At 43.5% G+C, this 12,609-nt stretch overlaps 1 protein-coding gene across 4 annotated transcripts in view; it reads left to right on the forward strand.

The window, feature by feature from the left end:
- CDCA7L (cell division cycle associated 7 like) overlaps positions 1–12,609 on the forward strand; it is a 52,939-nt gene that overhangs the window by 36,660 nt on the left and 3,670 nt on the right. For 2 of the 4 annotated variants that reach the window (XM_055272479.2, XM_055272478.2), the window contains exons 3-7: positions 5,325–5,462; positions 8,552–8,923; positions 10,427–10,498; positions 10,610–10,780; positions 11,483–11,608. In XM_055272479.2, coding sequence (XP_055128454.1) covers positions 5,325–5,462; positions 8,552–8,923; positions 10,427–10,498; positions 10,610–10,780; positions 11,483–11,608 — 879 coding nt within the window. The remainder of the gene's footprint in view (positions 1–5,324; positions 5,463–8,551; positions 8,924–10,426; positions 10,499–10,609; positions 10,781–11,482; positions 11,609–12,609) is intronic. The other 2 variants (XM_063636316.1, XM_063636317.1) reach the window with 2 other exon arrangements.

Below are 12,609 nucleotides of genomic sequence, written 5' to 3' on the forward strand. Positions count from 1 at the left end.
GATATACAATCATGTCATCTGCAAACAGGGACAATTTGACCTCCTCTTTTCCTAATTGAATACCCTTTATTTCCTTCTCCTGCCTGATTGCTCTGGCCAGAACTTCCAGCACTATGTTGAATAGGAGTGGTGAGAGAGGGCATCCCTGTCTTGTGCCAGTTTTAAGAGGGAATGCTTCCAGTTTTTGCCCATTCAGTATGATATTGGCTGTGGGTTTGTCGTAGATAGCTCTTATTATTTTGAGATATGTCCCATCAATACCTAATTTATTGAGAGTTTTTAGCATGAAGGGTTGTTGAATTTTGTCAAAGGCCTTTTCTGCATCTATTGAGATAATCATGTGGTTTTTGTCTTTGGTTCTGTTTATATGCTGGATTACATTTATTGATTTGCATATGTTGAACCAGCCTTGCATCCCAGGGATGAAGCCCACTTGATCATGGTGGATAAGCTTTTAGATGTGCTGCTGGATTCGGTTTGCCAGTATTTTATTGAGGATTTTTGCATCAATGTTCATCAAGGATATTGGTCTGAAATTCTCTTTTTTGGTTATGTCTCTGCTAGGTTTTGGTATCAGGATGATGCTGGCTTCGTAAAATGTGTTAGGGAGGATTCCCTGTTTTTCTATCGATTGGAATAGTTTCAGAAGGAATGGTACCAGTTCCTCCTTGTACCTCTGGTAGAATTCAGCTGTGAATCCATCAGGTCCTGGACTCTTTTTGGTTGGTAAGCTATTGATTATTGCCACAATTTCAGAACCTGTTATTGGTCTATTCAGAGATTCAACTTCTTCCTGGTTTAGTCTTGGGAGGGTGTATTTGTCGAGGAATTTACCCATTTCTTCTAGATTTTCTAGTTTATTTGCATAGAGGTGTTTGTAGTATTCTCTGATGGTAGATTGTATTTCTGTGGGATCGGTGGTGATATCCCCTTTTTCGTTTTTTATTGCATCTATTTGATTCTTCTCTCTTTTCTTCTTTATTAGTCTTGCTAGCGGTCCATCAATTTTGTTGATCTTTTCAAAAAACCAGCTCCTGGATTCATTAATTTTTTGAAGGGTTTTTTGTGTGTCTATTTCCTTCAGTTCTGCTCTGGTTTGAGTTATTTCTAGCCTTCTGCTAGCTTTTGAATGTGTTTGCTCTTGCTTTTCTAGTTCTTTTAATTGTGATGTTAAGGTGTCAATTTTGGATCTTTCCTGCTTTCTCTTGTGGGCATTTAGTGCTATAAATTTCCCTCTACACACTGCTTTGAACGTGTCCCAGAGATTCTGGTATGTTGTATCTTTGTTCTCGTTGGTTTCAAAGAACATCTTTATTTCTGCCTTCATTTCATTATGTACCCAATAGTCATTCAGGAGCAGGTTGTTCAGTTTCCATGTAGTTGAGCGGTTTTGAGTGAGTTTCTTAATCCTGAGTTCTAGTTTGATTGCACTGTGGTCTGAGAGACAGTTTGTTATAATTTCTGTTCTTTTACATTTGCTGAGGAGAGCTTTACTTCCAACTATGTGGTCAATTTTGGAATAGGTGTGGTGTGGTGCTGAAAAAAATGTATATTCTGTTGACTTGGGGTGGAGATTTCTGTAGATGTCTATTAGGTCCACTTTATGTAGAGCTGAGTTCAATTCCTGGATATCCTTGTTAACTTTCTGTCTCGTTGATCTGTCTAATGTTGACAGTGGGGTGTTAAAATCTCCCATTATTATTGTGTGGGAGTTTAAGTCCCTTTGTAGGTCACTGAGGACTTGCTTTATGAATCTGGGTGCTCCTGTGTTGGGTGCATATATATTTAGGATAGTTAGCTCTTCTTGTTGAATTGATCCCTTTACCATTATGTAATGGCCTTCTTTGTCTCTTTTGATCTTTGTTGGTTTAAAGTCTATTTTATCAGAGACTAGGATTGCAACCCCTGCCTTTTTTTGTTTTCCAGTTGCTTGATAGATCTTCCTCCATCCCTTTATCTTGAGTCTATGTGTGTCTCTGCACGTGAGATGGGTTTCCTGAATACAGCACACTGATGGGTCCTGACTCCTTATCCAGTTTGCCAGTCTGTGTCTTTTGATTGGAGCATTTAGCCCATTTACATTTAACGTTAATATTGTTATGTGTGAATCTGATACTGTCATCGTGATGTTAGTTGGTTATTTTGCTCGTTAGTTGCTATAGTTTCTTCGTAGCCTCGATGGTCTTTACAGTTTGGCATGTTTTTGCAGTGGCTGGTACTGGTTGTTCCTTTCCATGTTTAGTGCTTCCTTCAGGAGCTCTTTTAGGGCAGGCCTGGTGGTGACAAAATCACTCAGTGTTTGCTTGTTTGTAAAGTATTTTATTTCTCCTTCACTTATGAAGCTTAGTTTGGCGGGATAGGAAATTCTGGGTTGAAAATTCTTTTCTTTAAGAATGTTGAATATCGGCCCCCACTCTCTTCTGGCTTGTAGAGTTTCTGCTGAGAGATCAGCTGTTATTCTGATGGGTTTCCCTTTGTGGGTAACCCGACCTTTCTCTCTGGCTGCCCTTAACATTTTTTCCTTCATTTCAACTTTGGTGAATCTGACAATTATGTGTCTTGGAGTTGCTCTTCTCGAGGAGTATCTTTGTGGCATTCTCTGTATTTCCTGAATCTGAATGCTGGCCTGCCTTGCTAGATTGGGGAAGTTTTCCTGGATAATATCTTGCAGAGTGTTTTCCAACTTGGTTCCATTCTCCCCATCATTTTCAGGTACAGCAATCAGACGTAGGTTTGGTCTTTTCACATAGTCCCAAATTTCTTGGAGGCTTTGTTCATTTCTTTTTATTCTTTTTTCTCTAAACTTCCTTTCTCTCTTCATTTCATTCATTTCATCTTCCATCAGCGATACCCTTTCTTCCAGTTGATCGCATCTGCTACTGAGGCTTCTGCAATCTTCGCGTAGCTCTCGAAACTTGGCTTTCAGCTCCATCAGCTCCTTTAAGCCCTTCTCTCCATTGGTTATTCTAGTTATCCATTCTTCTAATATTTTTTCAAAGTTTTTAACTTCTTTGCTATTGTTTTGAATTTCCTCTCGTAGCTCAGAGTAGTTTGATCGTCTGAAGCCTTCTTCTCTCAACTCATCAAAGTCATCCTCCATCCAGCTTTGTTCCGTTGCTGGTGAGGAACTGCGTTCCTTTGGAGGAGGAGAGGTGCTCTGGTTTTTGGAGTTTCCAGTTTTTTTGCTCTGTTTTTTCCCCATCTTTGTGGTTTTATCTACTTTTTGTCTTTGATGATGGTGATGTACAGATGGGTTTTTGGTGTGGATGTCCTTTCTGTTTGTTAGTTTTCCTTCTACCAGACAGGACCCTCAGCTGCAGGTCTGTTGGAGTTTACTAGAGGTCCACTCCAGACCCTGTTTGGCTGGGTGTCAGCAGCGGTGGCTGCAGAACAGCGGATTTTCATGAGACCACAAATTCAGCTTTCCTCTGAAAGTTTTGACTCAGAGGAGTACCTGGGTGAATGACGTGTCAGTCTGTCCCTACTTGGGGGGTGCCTCCCAGTTAGGCTGCTCAGGGGTGAGGGACCCACTTTAGGAGTCAGTCTGTCCGTTCTCAGATCTCCAGCTGCGTGCTGGGAGAACCACTACTCTCTTCAAAGCTGTCAGTCAGACAGGGACATTTAAGTCTGTGGAGGTTCTTGCTGAGTTTTTGTTTGTCTGTGCCCTGCCCCCAGAGGTGGAGCCTACAGAGGCAGGCAGGCCTCCTTGAGCTGTGGTGGGCTCCACCCAGTTGGAGCTTCCTGGCTGCTTTGTTTACCTAAGCAAGCCTGGGCAATGGCGGGCGCCCCTCCCCCAGCCTCGCTGCCGCCTTGCAGCGTGATCTCAGACTGCTGTGCTAGCAATCAGCGAGACTCTGTGGGCATAGGACCCTCCGAGCCAGGTGCGGGACACAATCTCCTAGTGTGCCGTTTTCCAGGCCCGTTGGAAAAGCGCAGTATTAGGATGAGACTGACCCGATATTCCAGGTGCCGTCTGTTTCCCCTTTCTTTGACTAGGAAAGGGAACTCCCTGACCCCTTGCGCTTCCCGAGTGAGGCAATGCCTCGCCCTGCTTCGGCTCACGCACAGTGCGCTTCACCGACTGTCCTGCACCCACTGTTAGGCACTCCCTAGTGAGATGAAACCGGTACCTCAAGCAGAAATGCAGAAATCACCCATCTTCTGTGTCGCTGGGGCTGGGAGCTGGAGACCGGAGCTGTTCCTATTCGGCCATCTTGGCTCCACCCAGAAAATGGCTTTTCTTAAAGAGTCACATTGCATCTTTCCTTTTGCTGACTTGCCACCTAGCCATGGTTGTTCACCTCTCACCTCTTGCAGGAGAGAAATTCCTGGGGATGACCTTGGGGAGCTTTCCATCAGGCCCCCGTGGTGTCTGCTCATGGAGCAAGTCTAGGCTCTCTGGTGGTGGGCAGTGGGGGCTGGGAGAGGCCCCTGCCTTTTCCTACAGAGAAACTCGCCATTGGTGAATGGGAGGCATGCTCACCCACTTGGAGGAGACTCTGGCTTTGAGAGGCTGTTGGAAAGGGAAGCCAGCATGTGGGAGGGAGCCAGGTTTTCTCCTCATGTCTTCTTTCCATGTGTTTTGGTTCTGTGTGAAAGCAGACGTGTCTGGTTGCCAGCTTTGGCAGGAGAAGCTGAATTCCATGAGCACTTACCAGTCACATTAGAAGCTGATTGAGACTACACCCAATTTTTAAAAATTGTCTGATTTGTAGGTCTGAATTTTGTAAGCTTTAGAAAATGTGTATATATGTAATATATATGTGTATGTATGCGGGTTTTTTTGAGAGAGGGTCTCACTCTGTCACCAGGCTGGAGTGCAGTGGTGTGATCTTGGCTGCAACCCAGGCTGGAGTGCATTGGTGTGCAGCTCACTGCAGCCTCGACCTCCCAGGGTTGGGTAATCCTCCCACCTTAGCCTCCCAAGTAGCTGGGACTACAGGTACACGCCACCAGACCCAGCTAATTTATGTATTTTTTTGCAGAGATGAGGTCTCACTATGTTGCTCAGGCTGGTCTTGAACTCCTGAGTTCAAGTGATCTGCCTGCCTCGGTCTCCCAAAGTGCTGGGATTACAGGGTGAGCCACTGCACCTGACCAGTGTTTTTTTTAATTGTGGTAAAATACACATAACATGCAGTATAACATTTCAGCTGTTTTTGATGTGTACAGTTCAGTGCATTAAGTACATTCACATTGTTGTCCATCCATTTTCGTCATCTCCATCAGAAACTCTGCACCCGTTCAGTAGCTCCTCATTCTACCCTTTCCTGGTAACCTCTATTCTACTTTCTGTCTCTGATGTATGTGTGTCTTTAATTTAGCAGGATGTGCGCTTTCATTCCAAATACTTCACAGAAGAACTAAGAAGAATTTTTATAGAGGACACTGACTCAGAGACTGAGGATTTTGCAGGATTTACGCAGAGTGATCTGAATGGAAAGACTAACCCAGAAGTAATGGTAATAATTACAACAGGAGGGGATGTGGGTGGTAATGTTTCTAATCCTGTTTCTGAATTAGAGTTTTACGTGTAAGAAGTCACTTCACAAGTGAAAAGATTTTACTTTTTCTTACATATTTATCTTACAAGCAATTAACATAACCTAAAAAAATTGCTCCTGGAAGGCTAATCCCTGGTCCACCAGTCCATTATTCTCAGAGAAAATCCATTCATCTTCTCCTTGTGCCTAGGGGGTTTTGGGGGACGTGTCCCAAGCGTCCTTTATTGTCCTTCTCAAAGAATTTATCTCTCTTGGCCAGGAGCCGTGGCTCATGCCTGTAATCCCAGCACTTTGGGAGGCCGAGGCGGGTGAACCTGAGGTCAGGAGTTCAAGACCAGCCTGACCAATATGGTGAAACCCCATCTCTACTCAAAATACAAAAATTAGCTGGGTGTGGCAGCGGGAACCTGTAATCCAAACTACTCGGGAGGCGGAGGCAGGAGGATTGCTTGAAGCCGGGAGGTGGAGGTTGCAGTGAGTTGAGATTGAGTCACTGCACTCCAGGCTGGGTGACAGAGCAAGACTCCATCTCAAAAAAAAAAAAAAAAAAAAAATTTATCTCAAGAGTTTCGTAAACCTCTTTTATCTAAAAGTTTATCTTAAGAGTGACAACTTCCTTGAGGTACTTTCTTACTGTGTGTGAAGTGACAGTTTTTGGTTTGAAGTTAATTTGGCAAAAATTTGGCTGTGGTACAAACTTGGTGTTCCCCCATGCATTGTGGATTTGGATTTGTCATGCTTTTTAGTGTTAAAGATGACCCAGGCCTGCCTGGATTCTGGAGGGAAGTCTACTCTCAGCACTTCTATGAACAGACTTGTTAGTTATTTGTTTGTTTTATCCTGAACAGTTAGGCTAGTTTACTGCCCACTCGTGTTTGAATCTGAAGGTAACTTTAAGGCACAGCCTTTGGATTTAAGTGCAGAAATGTTTTCTGCTAAAAATAGCATATATTTATGCAAAAAATAAACATGCTACTATCTTCTTCAGTATGAAGATGGAACGTAGAGTTTAAGCCTCTTCACAGCCAGAAGCTGCTAAGGACTAACTTTTGGCAGAGACTGTGTAGAGGTATAAATAAGCCATGACTCCTAGCCTGCCTTGTCCCTCACCTGTCCTAGGAGAGAATGTAGAGCATAAAAGCCCGCATGGTAGGCTGCTTCATTTGATGGTGATTTTTTGCTCTGAGTAGCAACATAGAGCTGTGCCAGCCTGGAGGCCCCAGGTCTCCTTTGGCTTTCTTTGCAGATGCTGTTTGTGTGGCAGTTCCATCAGTTCTGGCCAGCAAGTCCCCAACTTCTTGCCAGCACGATATTAAGATCCTTCTAAAACCCTAATGGGCATCATCTGTTAGCGATGTACTTATTTTGTGTTCTTTAGTGAAGTGATGTCTGGTTATTCGAAGCATTTGTGTTTCTAGTGAGAGAAAGTGAATTACCCCAGAAGTCTTCCCTCCCACCTGCCCCCAAGTCTATGGACCGTGATGTGTTACATAGATCATGATATAGCTTACAGTTCAGCACAGACCCCTGCAAATTTTATTTTAGAATCCAGTGAGAAGAAAAGCATTGTTGCCTCCCAGCCCAGCCTCCTGCCCACCCCTGTGGGAACTGGCGAACCTGTCTTTCTTGATAATGGGACATTGCTGTAACCTTGGTTTCCAGGGGTCTGCTGGCCGGATGTGAAATAGCCACATCCACATACTACACTTGTGCTCTTCTCTTGGGTCTGATTCTGGGCTGCTGTGTACCATTTGTTCTTTCCTTCCTTCAGGCCTCTGTAGTGAGCTGTTCCATGTCTGGTAAAGAGAGGCCTGTAGATGATGAGGATGGTAGATAAATGGATCAAAACTGAAGTTCTTCCCTGACAGTGTCCCCTAAAATTGGGTTGCTTTGCAGTACACCATTTTGAATTCTGAAGCTATTAATATGGAAAGTTCAGGATATTAAAAAAATAGATAAATCAGTGCCATATAGTCTTATTTCTCACTTGGCTTGGTGTGGATATACCAGGGTTGGCAGTTATCTGTGTTTTTTTTTCTCCGTGTCTCATTTCTAACTTTAGTCCAACGAGAATTTGGGGTTGATGGTGGTCACTGGGGAGGAAGCAGAGTCCCTGAACTGATCCTGGGTCCATATTGGTGCCATTCCATGTTCTTGGTAGATTTTCAGAATTCCCAGATAATGGTTCCAAAGTTTTCTAGCTTGTGGTCATGGAGGGATGCCTAGAAGACGCCCCAGATCTCACATACTTAAACCTATCTCTGTACCACTGCTAAGAGTCCCGTCGCATCCAAGCTGTCACCTAGGTGATGTATCCCTGTTACTGCCTTCCATATTTACTGTGTTCTCACTTGTAACACGGAGCAATGTTTGAATGCTGGAGGCCTCTACCATGTGGCATTTGAAAATGTCGGGTGAGGATTTCTTGAGTTGACTGAGTGGTGTTTTGCTACAACCCGTAGAGCTTTCTGACCTGGTTTCACCTCATGGCTCTGAAACCCAGAGAAGGGAAAGGTGCCCCTTGACTGAGGACCCAGTGGCAGGTCATCTGCCTTTCCTGAGTCACCGCCCTGAGGTGCAGTCAGCTCTCCCGCCCTGTTACTCAGGAGTCTGGTTCCTGCTATTTAGAGACCAGTCAGCATTTTTCCCCCGTTGCATCCTTTCCTGTCTGAAGATCACGTCTGTCATGCTGCTGTCTCTCCTTTTCTGTGACTGTCTCTCCTCTTGCTGGTGCTCCCTGGTTGTCCCACGGTGGAGGAACCCACCCTGTCAGCATTTTGCTTACAGCCCTCGCGCTCTGAATGGAACCCAGTTCTGTCATGGGTGTGATGGTGCACAGTTCAGTAGTAGGTTGCCTGCTCTTTGATTTTGTTCATCAACCCATTTCTTGCACATTTAAAGGAAATTCAGAGGGAACTCATAATATGAAGGGGAAGCTTTTCATTTTTCATGTCTTTTCTCATATGCTGTCAGTTGTTTTAAATGCATGTCTTTTTTGTGGGTCTGTAACAATGTCTTTGTGCTTTTTCTTGTTCTTATTTTATTAGGTCGTGGAGTCAGATTTGAGTGATGATGGCAAAGCATCTTTGGTGAGCGAGGAAGATGAAGAAGAAGATAAGGCTACCCCGAGAAGAAGCAGGTCTAGAAGAAGTAGTATTGGTCTTCGAGTAGCCTTTCAGTTCCCCACCAAGAAGCTGGCCAACAAACCAGATAAAAACAGTTCTTGCGAGCAGTTGTTTTCTAGCTCACACTTACAGAACGAGAAAAAAACAATTCTTGGAAGAAAGAAAGGCCGTAGACAGGTGATACAAAGGGAAGATTCTACCTCTGAGTCTGAGGACGACTCTCGGGATGAGAGCCAGGAGAATTCGGATGCTTTGCTGAAAAGGACCATGAACATCAAGGAGAACAAAGCCATGGTGAGGCTTCACAGAGGGCGTCCTGGGAGTGGGCACCAGGCTGTGGCGGGAGTTGCTGGGCTCCCAGAACCACTTTGAACCACTTCGCTCCTATAGCTGCTGCTGTTGCTTTGGCTTCTGTCAAGAAAATTTACTCTGGGTGTTGTGTATCCTTTTACTTTTCCAGAACCCAAAGCAACTATTACATGATCAGCTCTGGTTTGGGAACAGAAAGATTCCCTAGGACCATTTTTAGCCCCTACATGGTGCCATAATGCTGCTTACTGTTGACCAAGCTAAGTTCTAAGTATATAGTTGTGTTGGGGATGAGAGGGGCTGAACAACTGGCCTGTTCCCAGCAGAGTAAAGCAGGGGAAATGGGATGTCACAAAGTCCACTGAGGAGTTGCAAGGAGCAGGTTGGGCAGGTAGATTTTCACCACAGAACCACTCTTCTGTGGTGACCGGCACTGGTTCTGAGACTTCTGAAGGAATGGAAGAGGTCTAGAATTAAAACAACCTCAACAGTGTTAATTCAGTCTAAAATGTCTTCATTAGAACAATGAATGGAACAGGTGAAATCTTTGTTACATATATTTGGTTTTTCTATATGTAATTAATTACTATTAATCTGATCATTGTAGAGAATCATTGTTTGCTTCATAATTATTTATCTACAGAGTTTTTTTTTTTTTTTAATAGTTCTACCACTTATCACTTTTAGCGTTTTGGTGATTTTTTAATCTTTTCCTTTTAAAAAAAGAATGATGTAGTGATACTGTGTATGCAAGTTTATATGTCTAATATAAATTACTTACAAAAGTGGAATGCCTACTTTCGGGTTATTTTTATCCTAAGAAACATTTTTACTTAGCTAAGGGAAATTTTCAGCATGTATCTTTCTGCATCTTTAAAATAAGAGCTATTTTCTTTATGATTTTTTGGTGGCACTTATATAATTGTATAAACTAAAACGAATCCTAATTAAATTCTCTGGCATATTAATGCCTATTATTTCGTGTTATTAGTTCACTTAGGAATATCTTCATAAATTACTTTGATTGATGAGAAATTAATCTCTTTAAAGAATCAGATTTTTGGAGCTCTAAATAACCATCGAAATAATCTAGTTGAGCTTTTTTCTTTTTTAAACATCCTGAAACCTGAGACTTACGTGTGCAAAATGAATTGTCCCAAGGTCACACCGCCTTGGATTAGCCTCCGAGTCGGGATCGGAACCTCATGTTCCAGGTCTTGATCATTCTGGGACTGTTTTCATAGTGTTGTGTTGTCCTTATATATAAGGAATAGGCTAGTGTTCATTCATATGAATGATGACATCAGCATCTCAGGTCTGGAGATAAAATCTTTACATGTGAGGTTAAAAGTATAACTGTTGTGGGTTATATAAACTATTCAAGTTAGGTTTCTTATGGTAGCAAAATGGAAGACTTGAGATAGGTGTTGGATGACCTAACCCTAAAGGATCTTTATGTAAGATCCTTTCTTTTGTTCTGAACTTCAGCTTGCCCAGTTATTGGCGGAATTGAACTCGATGCCAGATTTCTTCCCAGTACGAACCCCAACCTCAGCTTCTGTAAGTAGAACTCCTTATAATTATACCAATACTGATATATGGTGATCAGCCACCAGACGACTTTTATTTGAGAGAGTCCCCAGTTGCCTCTGTCTGCGCTCTTGATTTCAGAGGAAGAAAACAGTGAGGCGGGCCTTCTCGGAGGGACAGATCACACGGCGCATGAACCCGACCCGGAGTGCACGGCCTCCTGAGAAGTTTGCTCTAGAGAACTTCACTGTCTCAGCCGCCAAATTTGCAGAAGAGTTTTACAGCTTCCGAAGAAGGAAGACAATTAGTGGGGTATTTTCTGACTAATACATGAATTAGTTTTTGTTTGAGCTACCGTTCTTCCAAAACGTGAATGCACATCACTGTCACCCCAGGGCTGGTTCTAACCCCATGGGTCTGCGGCAGCTGAGAACTTGCATTTCTATCTGCTTCCCAGGTGATGCCATTGCTCCTGAGATCACACTTTGAGAAGCAGCCCTGGTCTAAGCTGGAGATCACAGAGAGAGTCTTTTATCCAAGCCAAGCTGAGAAGCAGCTCATTTGTTAGGACCCTGCTTTGATCTCTGCTGCAGGCAGTAAAAGCCTGTCCACAGCTCCAGTCAGCTTTGTGGTGTCCACTTTGTGGAAAAGTGCAGTGATTCCTCCTTGCCTTTCTGTTTTAGGCATGAGGCGTTTCAAGCGCTTTCAGTTTGGAGGGAGAAACTTTGGACCCATTTGTGGGTTTGGCTGTTCAGTGTGGTTCACCTCTCCGCAGAGTTTACAGCAAAGAACCAAAAACCTTGAGTTTCTCCTTTATGATTGTATCACCTTGCTGACAAGGAAGCTTGACAGGTGGCAGGAGCTCAGTAACTAAATGAAATGGCTGCAGGGAAATAGAAGAGGGACAGGGTTAACATCAATGGTGCTAGATCTTTGAGAGTTTAAAATATTTCTAATTTTTTTATAACTGCGCAACACATCTCACTCCATGTTCTGCTCGTGTTCATTGTGCAGGGGAAATGCCGGGAGTATAGACGACGTCACCGTATATCTTCTTTTCGGCCAGTGGAGGATATCACCGAAGAGGACTTAGAAAATGTTGCCATAACTGTTCGAGATAAAATCTATGATAAAGTTCTGGTAAATTATATATTATGAGTAATTTGCATGATTGTCATTCTTATTGGGAGTCTAAGGCATTGGTATTTGAAATCTCACTTGTTTTTAAACCCTATCAGGGCTTATGCCATCTCACCAAGGGCTCAGAGCCAGGCTGTGAATTGGAGGGTCAAGGGTCAGCTGTACCTGGGAAAGGGGAGGCAGCCTAGTGCAGTAATTCCCATCGGGACAGCGGTCTCTCTTAGGGATGCGTAGAATCCGGGGGAGGGGAAGGGTATATAGTTTAAAAGGGAGTTTTATATGTAGCTGTTATGGTTAAAGTATATAGTTTTATGTTTCAAATATTGAAAAAAGTATATTCGGGGGGTAATATAACCCTAGAAAATTAAGTTTGGCAGAATATCTTTGGTAGGAAATGGGTTAAATTTCTTCTAAATGGTGATTTAGAGGGAGGCTTTGCGTTCTGCATTTTTTTGTGTTTTTCTGGATATGTAACGGGACACTGTCAAGTTTTAAATTTAGTTGCCAGTATTTAAAAAAAAATAGGTTTCACATTGAAGATATCCAGGTCTGCAGAGCTAGGCTGGGGCCAAGGTGATGCCACCCAAGGCTCATTGCCCCTCAGTCACCTGTCACCTTTCAGGGGCTCTGCCACCCCTGCCTCAAGCTTTTCTCTGGTCTCTCTTCCTGACAGCCTGAGATTTCATTCCTTCTGGGTCTCTGCTCAGCCTCATCTGACCTAATATGCTTCTCTGGCCACAGACCTGTGATGGTTACATTCTAGAGCAGTGGTCCCCAACCTTTTTGGCACCAGGGACTGGTTTTGTGAAAGACAATTTTTCCATGGATTTGGGGGGCAGGAAGGGGATGGTTTCAGGATGAAACTGTTCCACCTCAGATCATAAGGCATTAGATCCTTATAAAGGGTGCACAACCTAGATCCCTCACATGTGCAATTCACAATAGAGGGTTTGTGCTCCTATGAGAATCTAATGCTGCCGCTGATCTGACAGGAGGCAGAG

This window comes from Symphalangus syndactylus, chromosome 3 (assembly GCF_028878055.3).
Source record: "Symphalangus syndactylus isolate Jambi chromosome 3, NHGRI_mSymSyn1-v2.1_pri, whole genome shotgun sequence".
Taxonomy (NCBI): Eukaryota; Metazoa; Chordata; class Mammalia; order Primates; family Hylobatidae; genus Symphalangus; species Symphalangus syndactylus.